The 19,926-nt window shown below is 39.7% G+C and overlaps 2 protein-coding genes across 5 annotated transcripts; one reads left to right on the forward strand and one right to left on the reverse strand.

The window, feature by feature from the left end:
• Positions 1 to 1,412: 1,412 nt before the first annotated feature.
• On the forward strand, positions 1,413 to 5,178 carry LOC146524837 (protein RD3). The gene is made up of 3 exons (XM_085172070.1): positions 1,413 to 1,692; positions 1,973 to 2,280; positions 3,079 to 5,178. Exons 1-3 carry the CDS (start codon positions 1,687 to 1,689, stop codon positions 3,449 to 3,451), a joined length of 687 nt encoding a protein of 228 aa, XP_085028196.1. The 5' UTR covers positions 1,413 to 1,686; the 3' UTR covers positions 3,452 to 5,178.
• A 437-nt stretch (positions 5,179 to 5,615) lies between these two features.
• On the reverse strand, positions 5,616 to 12,101 carry stx5a (syntaxin 5A). 4 transcript variants are annotated; one of them, XM_085171997.1, is made up of 12 exons: positions 11,886 to 12,101; positions 11,249 to 11,460; positions 10,123 to 10,193; positions 9,820 to 9,875; positions 9,649 to 9,719; positions 9,438 to 9,554; positions 8,737 to 8,793; positions 8,559 to 8,640; positions 7,342 to 7,428; positions 7,101 to 7,204; positions 6,850 to 6,971; positions 5,616 to 6,313 (listed from the first exon to the last, which is right to left on the reverse strand). In XM_085171997.1, the coding sequence occupies exons 2-12, from the start codon at positions 11,309 to 11,311 to the stop codon at positions 6,154 to 6,156; spliced, it is 990 nt and encodes a 329-aa protein (XP_085028123.1). In that variant the 5' UTR covers positions 11,312 to 11,460; positions 11,886 to 12,101; the 3' UTR covers positions 5,616 to 6,153. The 4 variants fall into 4 exon arrangements, with proteins under 4 accessions (XP_085028123.1, XP_085028117.1, XP_085028135.1 ...); XM_085171991.1 differs by having other exon boundaries at positions 10,123 to 10,196; positions 11,886 to 12,091; XM_085172009.1 differs by lacking the exon at positions 7,342 to 7,428 and having other exon boundaries at positions 11,886 to 12,087.
• Positions 12,102 to 19,926: the final 7,825 nt, after the last annotated feature.

Here is a 19,926-nt window from a genome sequence, read left to right on the forward strand (position 1 = left end):
TGAGCTGAAATATTTCTTTGCTGCTGTTGTTCAATTTATGTAACAGTCCAACAAACCATTGAAATTGTACTGAACAGTTAAAAGAGAATAAAACTTGAGTGTTTGCCTATCATTTGGGTGGGGATGTATAAACACAGCAACAAAAAGGATATTAATCTATGAGTCTACATGGAATAATTCTACATGGCGGCCAGGCCTCAGTATGCAAATGAAACCAGTGAGAAGTCAAAAAGTCTACTACTGCTCACACTCAGTTATTAAAGGGTTGGAGGGTTGTCCTGTTGTTGCCTCTCCAGTGGACCTGTTGTCACCTTTATCTGCACCAAAGCAGCTGATGTGGCCTTAATGTTTTAGCAGAGTATTTAGCCCACAGCAACATGCCACGCAGCAACCAAAAAACAAAAAGAAGAAAAAAAGGACATGTCAGTTTCTTTCCCTGCCCAGTCTAAGTAATGGCCCCAGCTTGGCCACTCCTATGAAAATTGCCAGCCTCCACCACTGCTGTCTGAATGTGTATTTGACTGGTGTTATGGTTTTACTTTGTTTATCAGATGTTAGGCAGGACAATATATGTAACCCTTTAGGCTCTCATCTTGTGTTTAGCTGCAGCATTTTCTGGCATTAGATAAATTGAAACGAGCAACACTCGTTGATAACAGTAAGAACTGTTTTTCCTTCAGTCACTGAGTGTAGCAGCTGTAATTAGATTATGTCAGCTATTACAACCACTCATTCTTCCAGGTAGGCTATGGATTTGAATGTAATCTGGGATTTGGTGGCTCATTGCTGAGTGGTGTGGAAACCCAGCCACTAGACTGTACCTTATGTTACCAATACAATGCCATGTACAAGTCGACGGGACAGACTGCTAACACCTGAGTGTGTGAGAAAGTGAGATTAGGTTGGTTGTTATGTAACATTAGCCCAACAACAGTCTGGTAATTGCAGGTGTGTTTGAAAGATTATTGTCTGTCCACTGGATGCTATTTTAAAGACTGTGCTGGGTATAATAGTATGCCTATCAGCCTGAAACCAAAAATTCTGCTGGTTTAAGTTTCATGACTGTCCAGAAATTAGTCTGTCAGACTCTAAAAGTGGTTTGAAATATCTTAGAGAAAGGTGTTTGTGACCTGCAACCTTCACTACATCTTTAACGGCAGATAAGATATAAAATCATGAAAAACATGCAAAAGAAAGGTGGCAAAACAAAATTAAGTCCCCATGCTGTTATATAAATATTATATATTTATTATATTAATATATAAATATATATTATATTATATATAATATTATATAAATGTTATATAAATACCCCACCTGAATTCTGGCCATCACACACAGAAGCACACGGCTCTCCCAGGTGTACACTCATGTCACGAGGTAAGCTCCTCTCGTCACTCACTCATTATTAATACAGGATTACTTGTATTCTCAATCCCAAACTTGCACACACACAATACGCACCCCTCACAGAAATACACGCACTGTCTGCTGGGGACCTTCACCGGTAGCAAAGCAGTCAGGTATCTGTGAGCCACCAGCTGGAGTCTCAGGAGTTTCATCCACTTTGAATGTCGCGAGCCTGTGCAGGCCCGCTGCTCACTTTACTGCTGACTGAGGTTTTACCAGACAAGTGTTGGATATTCATCAGAAGAGAAGATACTACAGCTTTGTAACCCTTGTTTCATGAAGGTAAGAAAAGATTTATATATATCTGATAACAAGGAGAGAAGTTAGAACAGTATGCAATGTGTTTGCATTCACATATGCACCACATTTTACTTAAATAGACAATTAAGATTTCAGAGGATTTTAGATAACTCCAGTGTAAAACAGCTCTACAGACTGTGTGCTGAGGTGATTTTAATGCTTTTGCTTTAAACACTATGGGTTCAAACATGGTGAAGGTCATATCATCGTATGACAGATACTTTTCAGTCTCTTCTTCACCAACTCTTTGTGTCTTTTCCAGATGTTTCCTTGGTCCGCTGTTTTCTCCCTTGAGCCTAAAGTGCCCGGCCAGCGAACAACTGAGGAGCTGGTAACCAACACCCTGATGCTGGAGCTTGGGGCCATGGTGAAGCGCACTGAACGCATCCGCTTGGAGAGGGCGACGGAGGGTCGTCGCCGCCGTCGCAGCTCTTCCTCTACAGCAGACTACAGCTGGCTGGCAACCACCCCGACCCCACAGCCCTATGAGCTCACTCCCAATGACCTGCTGGAGCTGCAAGACCTCTGTGCCAAAATCCCTCCTGCACAGTGTGGGCCTATGATTGTCAGGTAAGAAAGACAGGCAGAGGTAGAGACAGAGCTAGAGGACTGGCAGGATAACGGTGAAACTGTTAGTATAACTAAAAGACCTGCAGATCATTTTCAAATAGCAGAGAGCTGCAGGGTTTCAGTCTAATCCATTTTACACACTAAGCAAAGACTCGCTAATACTGTTAGAGCCATACTTATAAAAGTTGACTTTTAAATGTCTGTGTGAGGTTCATATTAACCCCTTATGTAAATCTGAGAATAGAAAAACTGGAGGGTTAAGATGCATGTACAATTTTCTAGTTTCAATGACTATGCTTGCTTTGGTGTGGTGTAAATATGACCCAGCACTAACCCTACCCCTCACTGGTAAATGCCCATAATTAATTCAACATAATGATGAATGAATTTTCAGTAAAAAAAGCAAATGTGACTTTTTTCTGGTGTTATCACTGAACAGAGTTGTTTAGACAAAGCGATCAAGTAAATATAAGGGCTTTAAAATCTAATATTCAGTTTTATTAATCTGTGGGATTCAAAAATATGAACAAGTTGACAAAAAAGCAACTTTTCATCAATGAGACTCCAGCATTAATAGTCACTTCTGCAAACACGTCCTCTGTTAGAAAAAAAAGTTTCATACAGGCTGTCCACCCTCAAACACCACCAGTGTTTTTCTTACAGTGACGTTCCAATTTATTCTTCATTCTCCACCCTTACACTCTTTGTTGGCTGTGTCCTTTTTGTTTTGCCTTGGCTGTAAAGGGGTGTGAATCAAAGTCAGCTCATATTACACTTACCCTATCCCTCCTGCTGCAGGTTCAGGAGGCTGGTGTCACAGATGGAGCCCGAGGTTCACGAGGTTCCTCGGCTCTTTCGTTCAGTGCTCCGTGACTGTGTGGATGAGGCGAACGGAAACGACGAGGTTCCGACCCAGGAAGTGGTGTTTGAGAAGCAGCAGCGCAGCAAAAGCCTCTCCTTTGTCACTTTCCGCACAAAATTCCGCACGGGGAATTTCCCAAAGGGCAGCAACTTGAGAGGCTCCAGGGGGAACCTGCAGCAGCAAGTTGAATGGTCTGATGAGGAGGAGGATGGAGAAGGGGAGGAGGAAGCAATTCAGGCCAGGACGAGGAAGGGAAGGAGTAAGAGCATGCCAGAGATCACCCCTATAGAGCAGAGTGCTCATGGGTGAGAGAAGTGGGGGGAGTCAGGGGAGAAATAAAGCAGAGGGACATGTGCAAGGGAGGGGAGGAGAAACTAGGAGAGTCACAGAGAAGACTGGGTGAGCCCAGATTGTACAAGACAAGCATTAATGAGGAAGAAAGGGAGGAGTGGAGGTAGCTGCCATTAAAAAATGGGTCAAATGAAAATCTGGAAAACTTAAAAAAATTATTTTCTTCCTTATTTCAAAAGATGAAGAAAAAATTCAAGAGAAAGGACTTAAGTAGATTTGCTCACTGGCAGCTTTAGGTAAATCTAAAAGAATTATGGTTCTGGCTTTAAGATGTCAGCAGCCTTTTGTGGTCCTGGTGGGTAAATTAGAAACTGCTCATACTGTTTTACCTACATAAGACCAAAAACACTAAAGGGAATAAATAGCTGTTCCAAATCTGAAGCGACCTGTTATGCTCATTTCCATATTTCAAGTAACTTTTCCTGATTTCCATTTCAAAATAATCCTGCTTTGTCTCATTCTGGGCCTGGAACCAGTTTTTATGTTAGCTCATCTCCCTTTAAAACCACTTTTGTCTGGTAACGGATGGTTTCTGTATCTGAAATGGTAAATACAGATCCTCCTTCTTTTGACGGGACCCTTGCCACAGCAGATCATCTGCCTCCATCTCATCCTATCCCTACCATGCTCCTCTGTCACACTCTGCATGCCCTTCTTCATGACCACAGAGGCCAACTCTGTGGTCTTCCTCTCTTCCTCCCACCTGGCAGCTCCATCTTCAACACCTTTTTGATATATCCACTATCACTCCCTTGACTACCACCTCTACACCCCTACCCTTCCTTCTCTTCCTGATGAAACTTTCCCATTTATCTGGACTTGGGACTGGCATTAGGAGTACACTGGGTTGCACACCACCACAAGCTGGGTTGACACGAAACAGACTAAAGAATATGGAAGTGGAAAAAAGAACATTTAAAGCAGTCTGAATCCTGAATTGCTGGCTACCAACTTAATATTTTGAAACTCAGACCATGTCTGAGCATCAACCAGTATAACTGTACTGTACAAGTAACCTTGTCCATGCCAGCCTATTTAGTATGTTGAGTTAAACTTTGCTCAAGCTTATGGAATCTATAAACTCAAACCCATACTGTAAGGGCTCTCTGATGAATCATAAACACATCACATGAACTAAAACTTGTTACATAACAGGCAGGACAGCGATCTTCTGCAGACTCAGCAGCCACAGTTTGGCTCCAGATCACCAGCTCAGTTAACAGATGCTCTCCCGTCAAGTAAAGCAGAAAATAATTAGACTCACGTATGATTTTATTGTAATACATGTACTTAAGGTAATAAATAACCAATTTTCTTATCTTTTCTGTGCAATTAAAACACTTCTTTTACACAAAAATGTCTTCTTTTTTTGTTTTAAATAGATGTTTAGCTAACATTTGAGGCTAATGTTTAAATGCATATCTGTCTGTCTGCATTGTTATAAATGAAAATAAAGAAAAGGCCAAATATAAACTGCAGCATTTGTTACAGCTAATTAAAGCTCTGCTGACTAATCCTCTTATCCCAAGAAAATCTCACACGTGAATGCCAGCACCCCATTATTGTTTTATTAATGCACACTTTATCAATACATCTTCATAACTATTTCAACTTTATACACTAAGTCAAGGCATTTGGCTAAAATTTAAAAAAAAAAAAAAAAAGAAAAAAAAAAAAAAAGAAAACAAAGAGAGCAAAAGAAAAAAGGAAAAAAAATGTTTCTTTTAAAAAGTTGTGGTCATTTAAATAACATCCTGTACATTAGGTAGATAATGGATGCGCACAGGCATCCAACCAGACACTTCCAGGGAACGTGGCCGATCGTGTGACTTTACAACCAGCGCTTACCCCTTCATATGCACTGATCCTCCTGCAGCACTCAGTGAGGTTTAAACCTTTTCTTCCATTAAACCTTTGCGAAGGCTGCTCACCACACAGCTTCATTTAAAACAGTGCCGTTATATAACATTTCTCACAGCTCACCCTTCAGTTACACTGCAAACCTCCCTTCATCTGGCTATGACTGCCTACTTGTGCCACAGCGAGTTTCCTTGTATTGTGTCACAGTTCAACAACGGTACCAATTTGGCAAATGAAAGAAAACAGCAAATAAAGATTTAAAAAAAAATCCACATCAGTTTTGGATGGTAGAAGGTTAGGAATTGCTGATAAATGAGAGACAGTCATGTGGTTCCAGTAAAAACCAGGTAAACTATGAAGCAACATAATCTGAGGAGCAAGTCCAGTTGTAAAGTTTGGCTTTGTAATACTTACTATAAAGGATGACGTGTGGTAAAAGAGGATAAACAAAACAACCATAAGACAGTTTGCAGAATCAAACCATTAAATTAGAGCCATTTTGATTAAATGCTTATGAATAGTTGGTCAATGTAGAATACAGAGCAGCTTTCTGCTCTTAAAGTGGGGATTCAAAGATCATTTATTTGTTTTATTCGAGAGTTCAACATCTTCATTTTCCATTGAAGAGTCAAATTAAGACTGAAAAGTTTGTGGCTTGGGACAAAACAACAGGTCCGTATTCGAGTGGATCCCAAAAGCCTCCATGAAACCGTGACAGAAGAGTCTCGAAATACATCCTTATAGTCTAGCTTTAATTTTATTCTCCCTCATTCGATACCGTTTCCCCGCTCCTCATTCCTTTACGCAAAGAAGACGACAAAGATGATGAAGAAGACCACGAGGACCAGAAAGATCTTGATCATCAGCCAGCGGTTGGAGGAGACCGACTGGAAGTATTTGAGGATCTCTGTGTGGGCAGCCTCCACGTTCAGCTGGGTGTCCTCCACGTTAGCATCGATCCTGTGAGAAAGAAACGGAGCAGTGAGAAGAGAGTTTTTAATCTCTAATCAGTCTTGTTTTATTTCAAAGACTAAGAAATTACACCAATACTTATACCATTAATGCAAAAACCCCCCCCCAAAAAAATCACAATTTCTTTCAGTTCTGCTTTAGTTTGTTATTTGTTTATTTATTTTAAATAGAAAATTGCTAAGATTTGTTATTGCTTTGATATATATGGGCTTCTGTCTTTTAAACCCTCTAGCGGTTAAAATTGGTGTAGGTTGATTGCCTTCCAGGACTATTAATGAATCCTGACTGATGCGTATTTGTCAGACCCTGATGAAGACTTGTAGTCAATACGTGCTGATCTGTTTTACTTGCTGAATTGTTCCAAGAATACATTTGTTATATAATTTTATCCCAAAACAGGACCAAAAAAAACATTTATGTTTCAGGCTTTTTTTCAGCAAGATTGTTTTTCCAGTCCTTTCTTTCAGTTGCGTAACTCGTTCTTTTATCCCACTGAACCTCATCTGTCTCCATCTCTTCCTCACCTCTGGATGGTCTCCTCTTGCTCCTTGACCATGTGCGCCAGCTGCTGAAATATGGAACCCAGTTCCACGATGGTGCTCTCGATGTTTTGCATGGTATCTGCACGGCTCTGGATGTACGAGTCCTGTTGCCACAACACAGCATTTTAGTGTAATATTTAGCTAATCTCGGATAAAAGTCAGTCAAGTTTGACAACAGACTCAATTTTTTGTGCCACCTGTCTGACTTCAACAAACAAACACCAACACCCTACCTGCTCATCAATAAGCTGAAGCTGCAAAGGATTACTTGGAGAGTCCATATCGATAGCCACATCCCCCCGGCTCCGGGACTCTTCCTGCATCAGGACCGAGCCATCTGCAGAGACACAAAAAACACACACACACGTGATCACAGAAATCCTCTATGGTACGGGCGGAAAGCAGAAAGAACAGCGGGCACATACAGTAGCTAGTTATACCCGCTTGGAGAGTCGAGACGTTCCCGGGAAATACCTTTGTAATTTGCGGTTGTATAGCCCTGGTAGTCATTGCGCGGCTCACGAGCTGCATGCGGCTCCTGGGCCCCTTTTTTGCGGCTCCCTAAAATATTTTTTAATTCTTGCATTACAGATGACCAAATACAGTAATAATCATTCACAAGGACTGCCAGCAGTTCCCTATCACAACAGCTGCTGTTTTGAAAAGTACACTGGTATTTAAAACTTATCCACAACCAGTGCCTTTTTGAAAAAGAAGGAAAAAACAAAACACCTAACTGTCAAACAACATGCTCAGTGCAAGTACGCCAAAAACAGAAATAAGGGAATGTGTGCACAAACACAGAAAAAATATATATTCTGTTAATATGTGATTTATTATGCATATGGTTTTCTACCGTAGGGTTTATACCCATGTACCTTTTAGCAGGTAATAACACAAACAAGTAGAGAAATGTAAATATTTATACCATCATCCATCAAGATAAATAAATGCTGAGTGCATCATTTCAGAGATCAGAATCAAGCCAATTATATTTTTAAAATAATGAAACCAGTCTTAATATCCATCTTTTTTCTTTGTAAAATCTCTAAGCATTCACAATGAGCATTTTGCTTGATATTTGGTCAAAAATGCTAAAATAAAGTGAATTTATGAACATTTTACCAACTGTGTAAATGCACGTACAGGAAGCACTGGAGCTCGGTGCGTTCATTAAAGGGTCTCTGTTAAGAAGCCTGCTCGGCAAAATATTTAATCATTCACTTTAGCAGAATGATGAACTGAGCAGGAGCCAGACGTCGAGTATTTTCCTCCACGACACAACAAAGAAACACTCACGGTGTGTTCACTCTAATACACACTTTGTATGCTTTGAATAATGATTATTCTCATTACTAGTGGGAAGTTCACACTTTCAGAGAATACAGGTGATATAAATGTGACATTACAGCAGGCAGTGTGAAGCCAGCCATGTTCACGGTCCTCTTTTACCCTTGTCTGTATTACTAGTGCTGCACGTCAGTTTAACCATGTGCAACATTAAAGGTCCACAAAACGATTAAGACAGAACTTTTCACACAAACAATATTCAGGATAGAGTGAACACGCCTTAATTAAACTACAAAACATGCTTTATTAACCTGCTGTAGCCATTTACTTTCATATGAGACCCTTGTTAAAAATCTGAATGAGCAACTTGAAGCGTGAAGCTGAGATGTGGAGAGACTTACTGAAGTTGTTGGCCATGAGAGGAGAAGACGACGCCGGAGGCTGGGAGAACTGCTCTCTCCTGCTGCGCTGCTGCTTCAGGTTCTGAAGAACAAGAGTCAAAAAGAGAAGAAACCTTCACCTTATCCAGAGCTTTAGGTATTAGCATTGTTTGCTTTTGTGTGCTGACGCAGCTCTCACCTCTGTTCTGACTTCTAGGACTGATTTGAAGTCATTGGACATCGATGCCAGCTTGGACTACAGACAAAGAATGACAGAGTTAAAGGAGGTGACGATTCACTTTTGTTACCATTTAGAAAAGGAAAGAAAAAGGAAAAACAAAACAAAACACAAAACTACAGAAAATTCGCATTCTCTCAGTCAATAACTACATCTTTTCTTGATTTTAACCCTGGAGAACCCATGGGGTCAGAGCCGACCCCATTGGTTCTCCAGGGTTAAAATTGTACACAAAGTTTTACAGAAAGGTTCAAAGTTGTTTCTTTTTAGATCAACTTCAAATTCAGAATCAGAATTACAATTTTTTTAAACAAATGATTCATTTATCTTGGGGTCTTGATGCAAAAAAACAAAAACAAACAAACAACAGAAATATTTCTGGTACAGAAATAAAAAAACAGAATATATGCTATATACAGTGTATATAATATATACATATATTTAGGAATATATACCAACTACCTACAGATATGAGAGATGAGATACTGAGAAATTAAGTCATATCTAAAGGTTATGACCAGGAAGGGTGCAAAATATAGGTAGAGCTCTCATCTGCCGTCATCTTGCACTCATTCTGATCTAAATAAGCAAAAACAAAACGCCAACAACAACAAAAAAAACAGCAGGATTTGCACAAATACAGTACAAAAATGTGGATATACCTGTAATGACACCACTATAGTATTTGAGTGGGTCTGAATGTGTCGGCCACCTGGAGCTCCACGGGACCTCACCAAGTCCTGCAGCTGTGCTATCTGTTTGTTTAGACTGTTAATGTCCTAAAAGACAAATAAAAGAAGGGAAAGTTATAATATCAAATTTCATTAGATATAAAAAAGGACTTACATGCTTTACTGAAGAGTGACAGCTCACCTGCTTAATGATGTATGTCAGCTCCTCGATTTCTACCGCTTTGTCATCAAACAGAGATTTTCTTTTTGCCACTAAAACATGAAAATAACATCATCTAGAGTCAGCACTTTGGATGATATCACACTCAGAAATTCGAAATGAAGCTGAAATTACGTTAAAATTAACACTTACAAATTGTGAGCTTTTCCAGTTTGGCAAATGTATTGCTCAAGTCTTTCCCAATTCTCCTACAAGGAGACAAAAACAGAGGTTAAACTTTTTCTACTAGTCACAGAACAAATAATTATATTTGCTTCAAATCTCTTTAGTACAACTCTTTAACTAAAGGTAAGAGAAACAGGTATTAAACCATTTATATGCTAAATTAATTATATGAATATTATAGCTAATTCAAAAGTGTATATGAAAATAAAGGAACAGCAAATAAACATAAAATGAGGAAACGTATGCGAAAACAGACTTTGGGGAACTTACTTGGCCATAACTGTAAAGTCACTGCGCTGCCTGAGGGCACTGAGCGCCGGTTTACTGGGCTGGACTCCATTCTGCTACAGGAGGTACAAAGAAGCAGATGAGATGGCCAGGAACATTTAAAAAAAAAAAAAAAAAAAAAGGGGGGGGGGGGGGGGTAAGACGTATAAATTATAAGCAAGACTTTGAGAATTGATTTTAAATGAATCAAGAAGTCAAAGAATTTGGATTTTTTTATCATGATAAAATAATAATCAAGTCTGTTCTGACATTTTGTTTTTTAAAATAAAAACTTAAACATGTCTAAAAGTAAAATGTCTAATGGCATAATATTTGGAGTGTTAATATAATAAAAAAGAGAATGTGGTCACTTAAAAATATAAGATAATTTGGCATGGTTTTTTTTTTTTTTTTTAAATCATCAACCTTCCTCCAAAGAAAAATAATCAGGACTGTGACAGAAATATTTCTAACTAGTAACCAGCACAAGTTAAATACGAAAACACACTTAAAACGTGTTTTTGGGATAGATGTTTCTATATTAAGTAGCCAAAGTTTGAGAAGTCACACCTAAAAGGCCCATTTTGAGAGAGGAAAAACTACTGAGAGGTAGAGAAAAAAAGCTCTACCTCTCAGTAAACAAAAATCACTTCCAAATGTGTTTTTGCATCATCTCACATAAACACTGACATAATTATGTTTGCATTACCAGACACACTGACTGATAGTTATTTACCTCCTCCTTCTTCTTTTTTTAAAGAAAGTAAAAAACATTTTGACACTGTTATTTGGGGGATTTACCGAGAGGAGTAAACAAGGAACAAAAAGCAAAACTAAAAGCCAAGCCCAAAATTATATGGTGCGACCAAAACCGATCTGCATCACTGCATTTTAGCTGTGTGTTAAAAAGATTGTGGTAACTCTTATCAAATCATGCACAACTTCAAGTAAACTTATCATGGAATATAATAATAACTAAGCAAAAACGAGCAAAACCACTATGTAAATAGATTGAACTGAAACAAAAAACCCAATAACTCCAAAAAAATAAATAAATTAGAATAAATCTGAGTGTAAGGACGAGGCTGTTTTTTTGTTTTCTTTCTCTTTTTTTAAAGACACAACATACCTGTCTGCCCTGGAGAGATTTACACGCTGACTGGAACTCGAGTGTCCGGTCACGGCACGTCATGCTGCCGCTGATAATGAATCACCTGCCCGCTATAGATCAAACACCACCCGGGCGGCCGGTTCCTCCTCCTGGGGTCTGTCTGATTGATAAATACTAAGACCTCGCGGTGTACGGACAAATTCACATCGAAAGGTGGTTATCATTCATGTCTGAAAATTAAAAAAGAAAGTCACTTGTTAGCTTTCCGGGCCGACAGCTTCAAATTCAACAGATAAAACAAATTCAGGAGATTCGGTAGCCAAAAGCTAGTCACAAAGACCGCGACAGCGTGGAAATAAAGCCCAAATAACTGCGCTAAAGCTCATATAAATAAACAGGCAAGCTAAATATATATATCATTAGGTAACGATGATTATTTGGAGCCTGGACTGGGTCTGTTTGTGTGAAGGCCGCCCATCACGACACACAGCTGATCATGGCCTGACCGGCTAACCGCGGGCTAACGTTAGCTCCAGAGAGCTAACGGGAGTTTTCGAACGGTCCCTCCAATCTCACCTCGGTGAAAGCCAACTTAAATTGACGGTGCGAGTTTTAAAGTTATTTAATAAACAAAGCTAGATGGGTTTCAACTCACCTGAATCGGTATCGAAACATTATCAGACCAGTCGGTGTTTCTGGTGAAGACTAGTATACCCAGGAGTTAAAGTTCCGATCCGGGTCATTTCCGGTACTGACGTCATTGCCACGTCTACTTTACCGAGCATGGAAAAATGTCTGCGGTACCGAGTTACTACCACCAGGGGTCGACAAATCTACTGATGTGAGCGGCACAAAGGAATCGACGCTTCAGTTCAGAAAGAAATGCGGACATTTAGTTGAAAACGAAGTCAGCAAATGACAAACAAAGCTATTATTTAGAATTCAAATTAAAACAAAACTAAAGGTAAAGTAAAATAATATTAAAACTAGACTAAAGCAACTAAAGTAACATTATCCACTTAAAAAATCAACTCAAATAATAAAAAAAAATATATAAAAACTTTTTTTTTAAAACTTGGTCACACCAGGTATTAATATGATGTTTAGAATATAATGTCTACATGTCTGAATCTTCCGTTTTCAATACATTTTGTGTTTGTATTGTTATACCTTTTCCCGAACCATTTTGTTCCACTGAAATACTTATATTAAAATAATTTATACAACTAAAAAAATAATCCAGAATAGAAATAAAACAACTGATTTAGACAATATAACCCAGTACTAGTACGGCGTAATTAATGACGTGGTGTGTGAGTGTACATCAAGAAGCCGCAGTTTCCTGTTTTTAGCTGACAGGAGTGGCACCAGGCGTGGTCTTCCGCTGCTGTATCCCAGCTGCTGAGGAGTTCAACATATTGTGCGTTCAGAGAGGTTTTCCTGCATACCTTGGTTGTAACAAGTAATTATTTGAATTACCATTGCCTTCTTATCAGCTCCAAATAGTTTGGCTAGTCTTAGATTTTTTCTTTTTGAAGCATTCTCTGAAAACCCTGGATAGCAGTTTCTGGAATATTCAGATCAGCATGTCTGACAGCAATTACCATGCCAAGTTCAAAGTCACTTAAATCATCTTTCTTCCCCACTGTGATGCTCAGTTTGAACTTCAGCAGCTCTTCTCGACCATGTCTGCATAAAAGCAGCTGCTGCCATGTCATGTCATTTTCTGATTAGATACTTTTGTTAACAAACAGGTGTACCCAATGCATTGGCCAGAGAGTTTACATTCAAAATAAAAACCCTCCAATATCAGTCCTGTATCCCTTTAGCCACAACTTCTCTTTTTTTTAATTTGCAAAAGAAAGTTGTTGTAAAACTGTAAATGGAGATTTACTTGATTGTGGCACTCAAAAAAAAAGGTGGGCGAATTGTTAATCAAATAAACACTACATATGAGGAATCTTGTTTTAAGTATTCCTACTATCAATAACACTGATCCCTCAGAAACGGAAGTATTACAACTATGGTAATACCTTACTGCAGCAAATGTAATGTCACCATTCATCAATTTTTGTTTTTCACTACTGATCTTTTCTTCTTCGTGTTTAACGGCGGTTGGCAACCAACGTAAAGGAGCATTACCGCCTCCTACTGTTCCGGAGTATGGTCAGACAGTGAGCTTACAATCTGTATCCAAAAAAACAAAACAAAAAACAATACAAAACAAAAGACCCACACTCTTTCATAAACACCTATATCCTTCAGAAACCCCACCAGTTCCCTCACCTGTGCCCTACTACCCTCCAACACAGTCTTCAGATTAAATTCCCCAATTCCCCGCTCCTTCAATCTATTCTGCAGAACTTTCCTCTCCACATCATAACCCTTGCACCGCAGTATTACATGCTCTACCGTCTCCTCCTCCTGGCACACTCCACAGAGCACCGTCTCATTTTCTACTATCATCTGTAGTGTTTTATTTAATGCACAATGTCCCAGTCTAAGCCTGGTAATGACCACCTCTTCTCTCCTATTACCCCTATACAACCTACACCCTGCCACCTCCTTAAGATGATACAATTGCCTGCCCTTACTCCCTGAATCCCACCGCTTATGCCACTCCTGAACAACTTTCCTCCAAACAATACCTTTTGCTTCAGATCCACTGCTTTTAATTTCTATCTCAGTCCTATTTTTAGTCAACGCTCCTTTTGCCAACCTATCCACCTTTTCATTTCCACTCATTCCTACATGAGCTGGCACCCAAAGAAAGTGAATATTGCCACCAAAACACCTAATTCTGCTTATAGTCTCCAGAATAGTATACAGCATACCCTGCCTTGTCTTCGAACAAAATGATTGTAGACTTGAAAGAACAGCTGCCGAGTCAGAACATACTACCACCTGCCTGATTTTTGAACACTCTACCCATTTCAATGCTACCAAAATTGCTACCATTTCAACCGTGTACATTGCCAGTCCATCCGAAGGGCGTCTGTTTATTTCAATATTTTTTGATGGAACTGCTATTCCAAACCCTGTAATTCCAGTATCTGGACTTTTAGCACCATCCGTGAACACATGAATACACTCAGGGTATTCATTCAAGCTGTGAAAATGAAATGCTGAAACAAGATCGACTCTTCCTTTCAATTTTCTCTTCAGATCCAGCAAGTACCAGTCCACAGGAGGGGTCTCCAATAACCATGGAGGAACCACAGGGAACACTACTGCAGGACATATTTTAAGTTCATACACTTGCCACTCCTTAGCCCACTGATTTCCCACCTTTCCAAAATGATCCTTCTGACTTCTTCCATACTCCCAGCATTCCAAAAGTACCTCCTTTGTGGGATGTGCGTCACCATGACCACCAAGATGAACCCAGTAATTCACCGACACTTGCTTCTTCCTAAGATCTAGGGGCATTTCTCCCATCTCCACCTGTAGGGCACTGACTGGAGACGTTTTAAAAGCTCCACAGCACACTCTAAGGGCTTCCGATTGCAGAACATCCAAATGTCTCAACACAGAAGGAGCTGCTGAACCATATGCCACACACCCATAATCGAAGACCAATCTAATTAATGCCTGGTAAAGTCTTTTCAAAGCATAAGAGCTCGCTCCCCAACCCCTCCCAACTACACACCTCATAACATTAATAACTTTTTTGCATTTGGTTTCAATCTGGTCAATATGCTCCCTCCATGTCAGTCTTGAATCAAACACAACACCTAAGTACTTAAAAGAGCTCACTTTCCCCAATTACCTCGTCATACAGTTTCAATGTCAAAGTCTCACTCACTTTTCTTTTGATAAAGAACATAATTTTTGTGTTTTCCACCGAAAACCTGAACCCCCAGTCAAATCCCCACTCAACCACCATATTTACAGCCTCCTGAACCTTGCCTTCCTTTTTTCCATAACACACCATCATCAGCGAATAAAGACCTACTACTGATCTTTTGTCTCTTGTCCTCTGTATTTATTTTTTACTTACCCCCTTGTCTCGTCATATGGATTCTATTCACCTGTGCATTGTTTCCCCAGCTATATTCTCACTCCTTAATTAATTTAATATGGTTTTCTGAAACAGGTCTCTCTTGTAAATGAGACATTGAGCCCCAGTGGGACTACCTGTATAAATAAAGGTTAAATACAAATAACCCACATCATATAAATGATGGTAGTTTCTTGGACTAGAATAACTTTACATGAGTCAGTGTTCCAAGTAATCCTTATTTATCTTCTACTGGGCCTTTGTGCAGCTCCCCAGTTCCTCTTCTTTCTGAAACGAGCTGTTTTAGCTCCTCCCACTTTAAGCCAACTTTCTTTTACAGTTAAGCTGTGCTGCCATGTTCTTTTCAAAGACAAGAGCCTTTCTGTTGGCAAGCCTTCCAAACAAGCCACATTTATTCAGCCTTTTTCTAATTGTGCTGTCATGAACTTTAACATTAAACTTGCTAACTGGGGCCAGTAGAATCTCAGATGTAGCTCTTGGCTTTTTTTGCAGTTTCTGAGTATTGCACAGTCTGACCTTGGGGCTTGTTTGCTGGGATGTCCACTCCTGAGAAGACTTGCAGCCGTTTTGATTTTTTTTCCACTTGTGGATGAAAAATTTTTCTTGCTGGAGAATTTTGGACTTCAAATTGTTTGGAAATGGCCTTATTACTGGCAGGAAATGCTTCTATAAGCCAATTGCTGATGCCTGCCCTTATTGTGTTGTGCTAACAAACACCTGAATGCTCCAGAACTGATGATACCTTAACCAAGGTCATATGATTAGCAGCACACCCTTGATTTATTTTTTCATGCATTGATTCTGCATAATGACACAGTGTAATATGTTACTTCTGTTGTTCATTTGAGGTTGTGTTTACCTAAATTTTAGACGTGTTAACAACCAGATGATTTTTTAAGAGGTCCTGAGACAAATTCACACAATTATAGAGACACATTGATTTTCTTTAACTTGCGAGTCAAAGAAGACATGGCGCGGTTACGCTTAAATGCTGAAGGAAAAATGAAATCCTGAACTTTCTGCGAGCAGAGATTGACAGAGCAGACAGAGAGACATGATGATTGGCTGCTGCCTCAGGTGATTCAACCGGCCTGCAGGTATGGCATGGAAAGAACGAGATAACATCCAGCAGGCTCTCTGATCTCCTCTCATGCCTACTGGTACCCGCATCCTCCGCCTGACGGGATCAAGCATGCCCAGACCACAACTATGTCCTCTCCCATTTACCTGTTAGACCCCCAACCGCAAACCCCAACCTGTGACCCTCCAGCTACTACAGCAAGACCTCGTTCACCTTTTATACCTCGGTTTTAATCACCAAATGGATTGTTTCCTCTCACTTTGAAATATGACTGTGTTATGTGTTTTAATCTCCTTTGATGGAGGGAGCGGCCCCTTATCAGGACAGAACAGTTTCTCCTGAAAAAACACTCCCTTCTCTTTGTGAGTTCTTTTTCTTTTTTGTATGTATTGCATTCACTGCTAAGCTACATTTAATTGTATCATACATTTTGTTATATTGTTTGTATTTTTAAAAACCTTTATACTTTTTGATGGTCCTGAATGAACATGTCATTCCCCTTAAGTTTATTTGCAATAACTCATTAATCTATATTTATTTGTCCAGTACTTAAGCTAAAAACATTCCCATCAGCTTTTGCTGCACATAGTTTTTAGTGGTAACTGGGACATGTTAGCATGTTAACACATTACTTTGGTCACAGGGACACCAAAGTATATTTTGAAAGTCAAGAGGACTTAAACTTCCTCATAACACAACCATCCTTCTGCTATATTCCCAGCCTAGCTGCATGCAAACTGTTTCCCATGTAGTTACAAGAGCCGTAAATCTTTTATCAAGCATGATGTCCTTCACTGGAGTGAGAAAGACAAGGTCTGTGGATCCATGTTTCTGTTGAAGATAACAAAGTTTGTTTATTCTGCAAAATGAAAAAAGTTCTTTGTGTTCACAAGAGACTTTAAAAAAATCACTCACTTTCCTGTCAGATCATCAGAGCGACAGAAGCACACAGGAATCTTCTTTACCCTGCACATACTGAGCTAAATCTCTCTCTCTTTTTTGATCTATGTTTCTCTCACATACACAGGAGAACTGATACCATCTAACAACACACACAATACTCACAGGCCAGATAGCGTCCAGTACCTGCTTGAACACAGCTGCTGCTACAAAAGCAGGGAGGAAACCATGGCTGGTGTTATTAGAAAAACAATGACGCCAAATGCAGAGAAAAGCAAGGTGGAAAAATACAGGAAGGCCTGATACAGGAGAAAAGACTGGCAGGGACAAAGTGACGGCTGCAGAGTGATGGAGCGAGAGACACGTAGCTACTGGCTGGAAACACGCAAGAAGTCAATATATAAAATGTACATGCACTCACCGCACATTTCATAACGTTTTTGCAGGTTTTGATGAGCAAGTGGCTTTTTAAAAAACGCTGTTGAGGATTTTGTGCATCGAAATTCATGACTCACTCTATCCTTTTTCTCTTTCCCTCTCCGTCTCACTAATCTTGCTGCTATATTTAGTCTTGGCATTATGCCCTTCGACAGATAGGTTGGCAGCAGTACGTAGCTCATCTCTTCTCCAGTCTTTCCTCTCCTTTCCTTCCCTCTTCCTCAAAGCAGATCCTGTGAGATCCATCTGCAGTTCACAAAGAGATGCGAAAGTTTAACACACGCACTGCATCAATCAACAAAACTAAGTCTCTTAGACGTGACTATAAATGTACTGAATGAGATACGGACGAGCTATATTAACATTATCCCCAGCCTCAGGTCTGAAGTCTGCTCTGTATGATGAAATATTCTAATGAGGCACTGAAAATAACATTCCCAGCATATTTCATCATCTTTATCACAAATGCCAGGGGGCGAAAGGCACAGTAACCACCAGCAGGGCTGCAGACAGGTATGTGCACAGAATGCACACACAAAATCTTACACACTTGCAAGCACAAACTCCTTGAGTATCTTTGCTGGGGCCACAACTAAACAGACTCACTGACAAATCAGTAAAACATCATAAAATCAAACTGCTCAAGTAGGTGCAAGTACCTCCTGTGTAATTTTCCACTCAGACAGTGTGGGACTGTGCACACCTTTGTACTTCCCCAGCTTCTGACTCAGCAGCACAGATGAGAGGAGGTGAGAGAACAATATTATGTCTCACAACACCGCGTCACATCACATACGCAGTTTTGTCTTTGCACCCAACTCCCAGGGTGGCACTGTAATGAAAAATGCCTGTTTATCTTTCATTACCGTCAACCGAGGGATTAAAACAAAAGAAAAACATGGGGCGGGTGTGGGTGGATGGGGGGGGGGGGGTTGGAGGAGAGGAGAGGCAGCGGGGGATGAGGTCAAAGCGCGGGGACATCGGTTAGACAAGTAAAGCGGAGGTTTTTATGAAAAATAAGACATTTCTTTTAATCACATCTGTAACATCACGGCTGTATCCTGGTATCATGTTGAATATATTTGATGATGTAGTATACACTTTAATGTGGACATTAAAATCGATTAATTGGCATTTATATGCTAATACATGAAACATAAAACTGCATTGTTTTCTACAAAGACATATTAAAAAGGGCACAAATGGTGTAGCAGCAAAAAAAAGAGTGTAGTTTCATTTTCTATACGTAGGCTACAGTATTACAATGTATTTGCAGAGAAGAGATTCGTTGCAAGGTACAGCAATACAAATGAAGTAACAAATACATTTCTAGAGTATGCGCTACGTCATACACATAGTCATGGCAGGATATTAGAGATTATAAAAGTTATATAGTTAGTAGAGGGTATCTATAGGCCACTAAGACACCGGAGGCTAGAACAGGGCTAACAGTATGATGTAGACTGTGCAGATACAAAGCACACTGATGTTTAATGCTCACACAGGACATCTGAACACGATATTAATATTTCCAGGTGTTACAGGTTAAAGAGTTGTAATGCTGAAATAACAGCAGCAAGTACATGCGGAAGTTGTTGTTGCTTTTATTGTTCAGAATTAATATTTTGACAAAGGAAAATTTGGTCACAAGAAATAACATTTGGAGCCCGAGTGGCACCCAAAAAGATATCTCAGCACCACAACTCCCTTGGGTGGAATGATGTTAAATAGTCACACATGTCTGCATGATTGGAGTCCATTTACTCATTGTTTTCACCACTGGACTAATCTACAGTATATGTAATCTGTACTGAGGTTCCTGGACTCTTAGGTTTCCCAAAACATTTGTCTCCTCAGTCACCAGGCACATTTTGTTCCCTATTATTAATAAATGAAGACCGGAAAAGAAGTATCAGTGCTTGCAAATAAAAAAATGGATGGACAGAAATAGCCACGGATCAGTTTAGAGGAATAGTTTGAAACACTGCTTCCGAACCTTTACTGTATCTCCTGTATTAAGCACTTCTGTAATAAACTGGATATGGACTACGTCTGAGGAATTACATTCACCTCATGATTTATCTTTTGTGGTTACTTGCTAGTATATGCAGTATTAGTTTATTTCAACCACTACTTTTAGCTACTAGCAACAAACACTGGCACTCATCTCACTAGTACTGAATTTGACTCCCTTTTGCCTTCAGAATTGTCTTCATAGCACAGAATCAAAAAATATGCTGGAAACATTTCTCAGAG

This window comes from Neolamprologus multifasciatus, chromosome 2 (genome assembly GCF_963576455.1).
Source record: "Neolamprologus multifasciatus chromosome 2, fNeoMul1.2, whole genome shotgun sequence".
Lineage (NCBI taxonomy): Eukaryota > Metazoa > Chordata > Actinopteri > Cichliformes > Cichlidae > Neolamprologus > Neolamprologus multifasciatus.

Coding starts and splice junctions, on each gene's coding strand:
- LOC146524837 (XM_085172070.1), top strand. Junction 2,281..3,078: donor TGTGGGCCTATGATTGTCAG/GTAAGAAAGACA, acceptor CTCCTGCTGCAG/GTTCAGGAGGCTGGTGTCAC.
- stx5a (XM_085171991.1), bottom strand. CDS start 11,311: ATGACGTGCCGTGACCGGACACTCGAGTTCCAGTCAGCGTGTAAATCT. Junction 10,197..11,248: donor AATCTCTCCAGGGCAGACAG/GTATGTTGTGTC, acceptor TACCTCCTGTAG/CAGAATGGAGTCCAGCCCAG. Junction 6,314..6,849: donor CAAGAGGAGACCATCCAGAG/GTGAGGAAGAGA, acceptor TCTTTCTCACAG/GATCGATGCTAACGTGGAGG.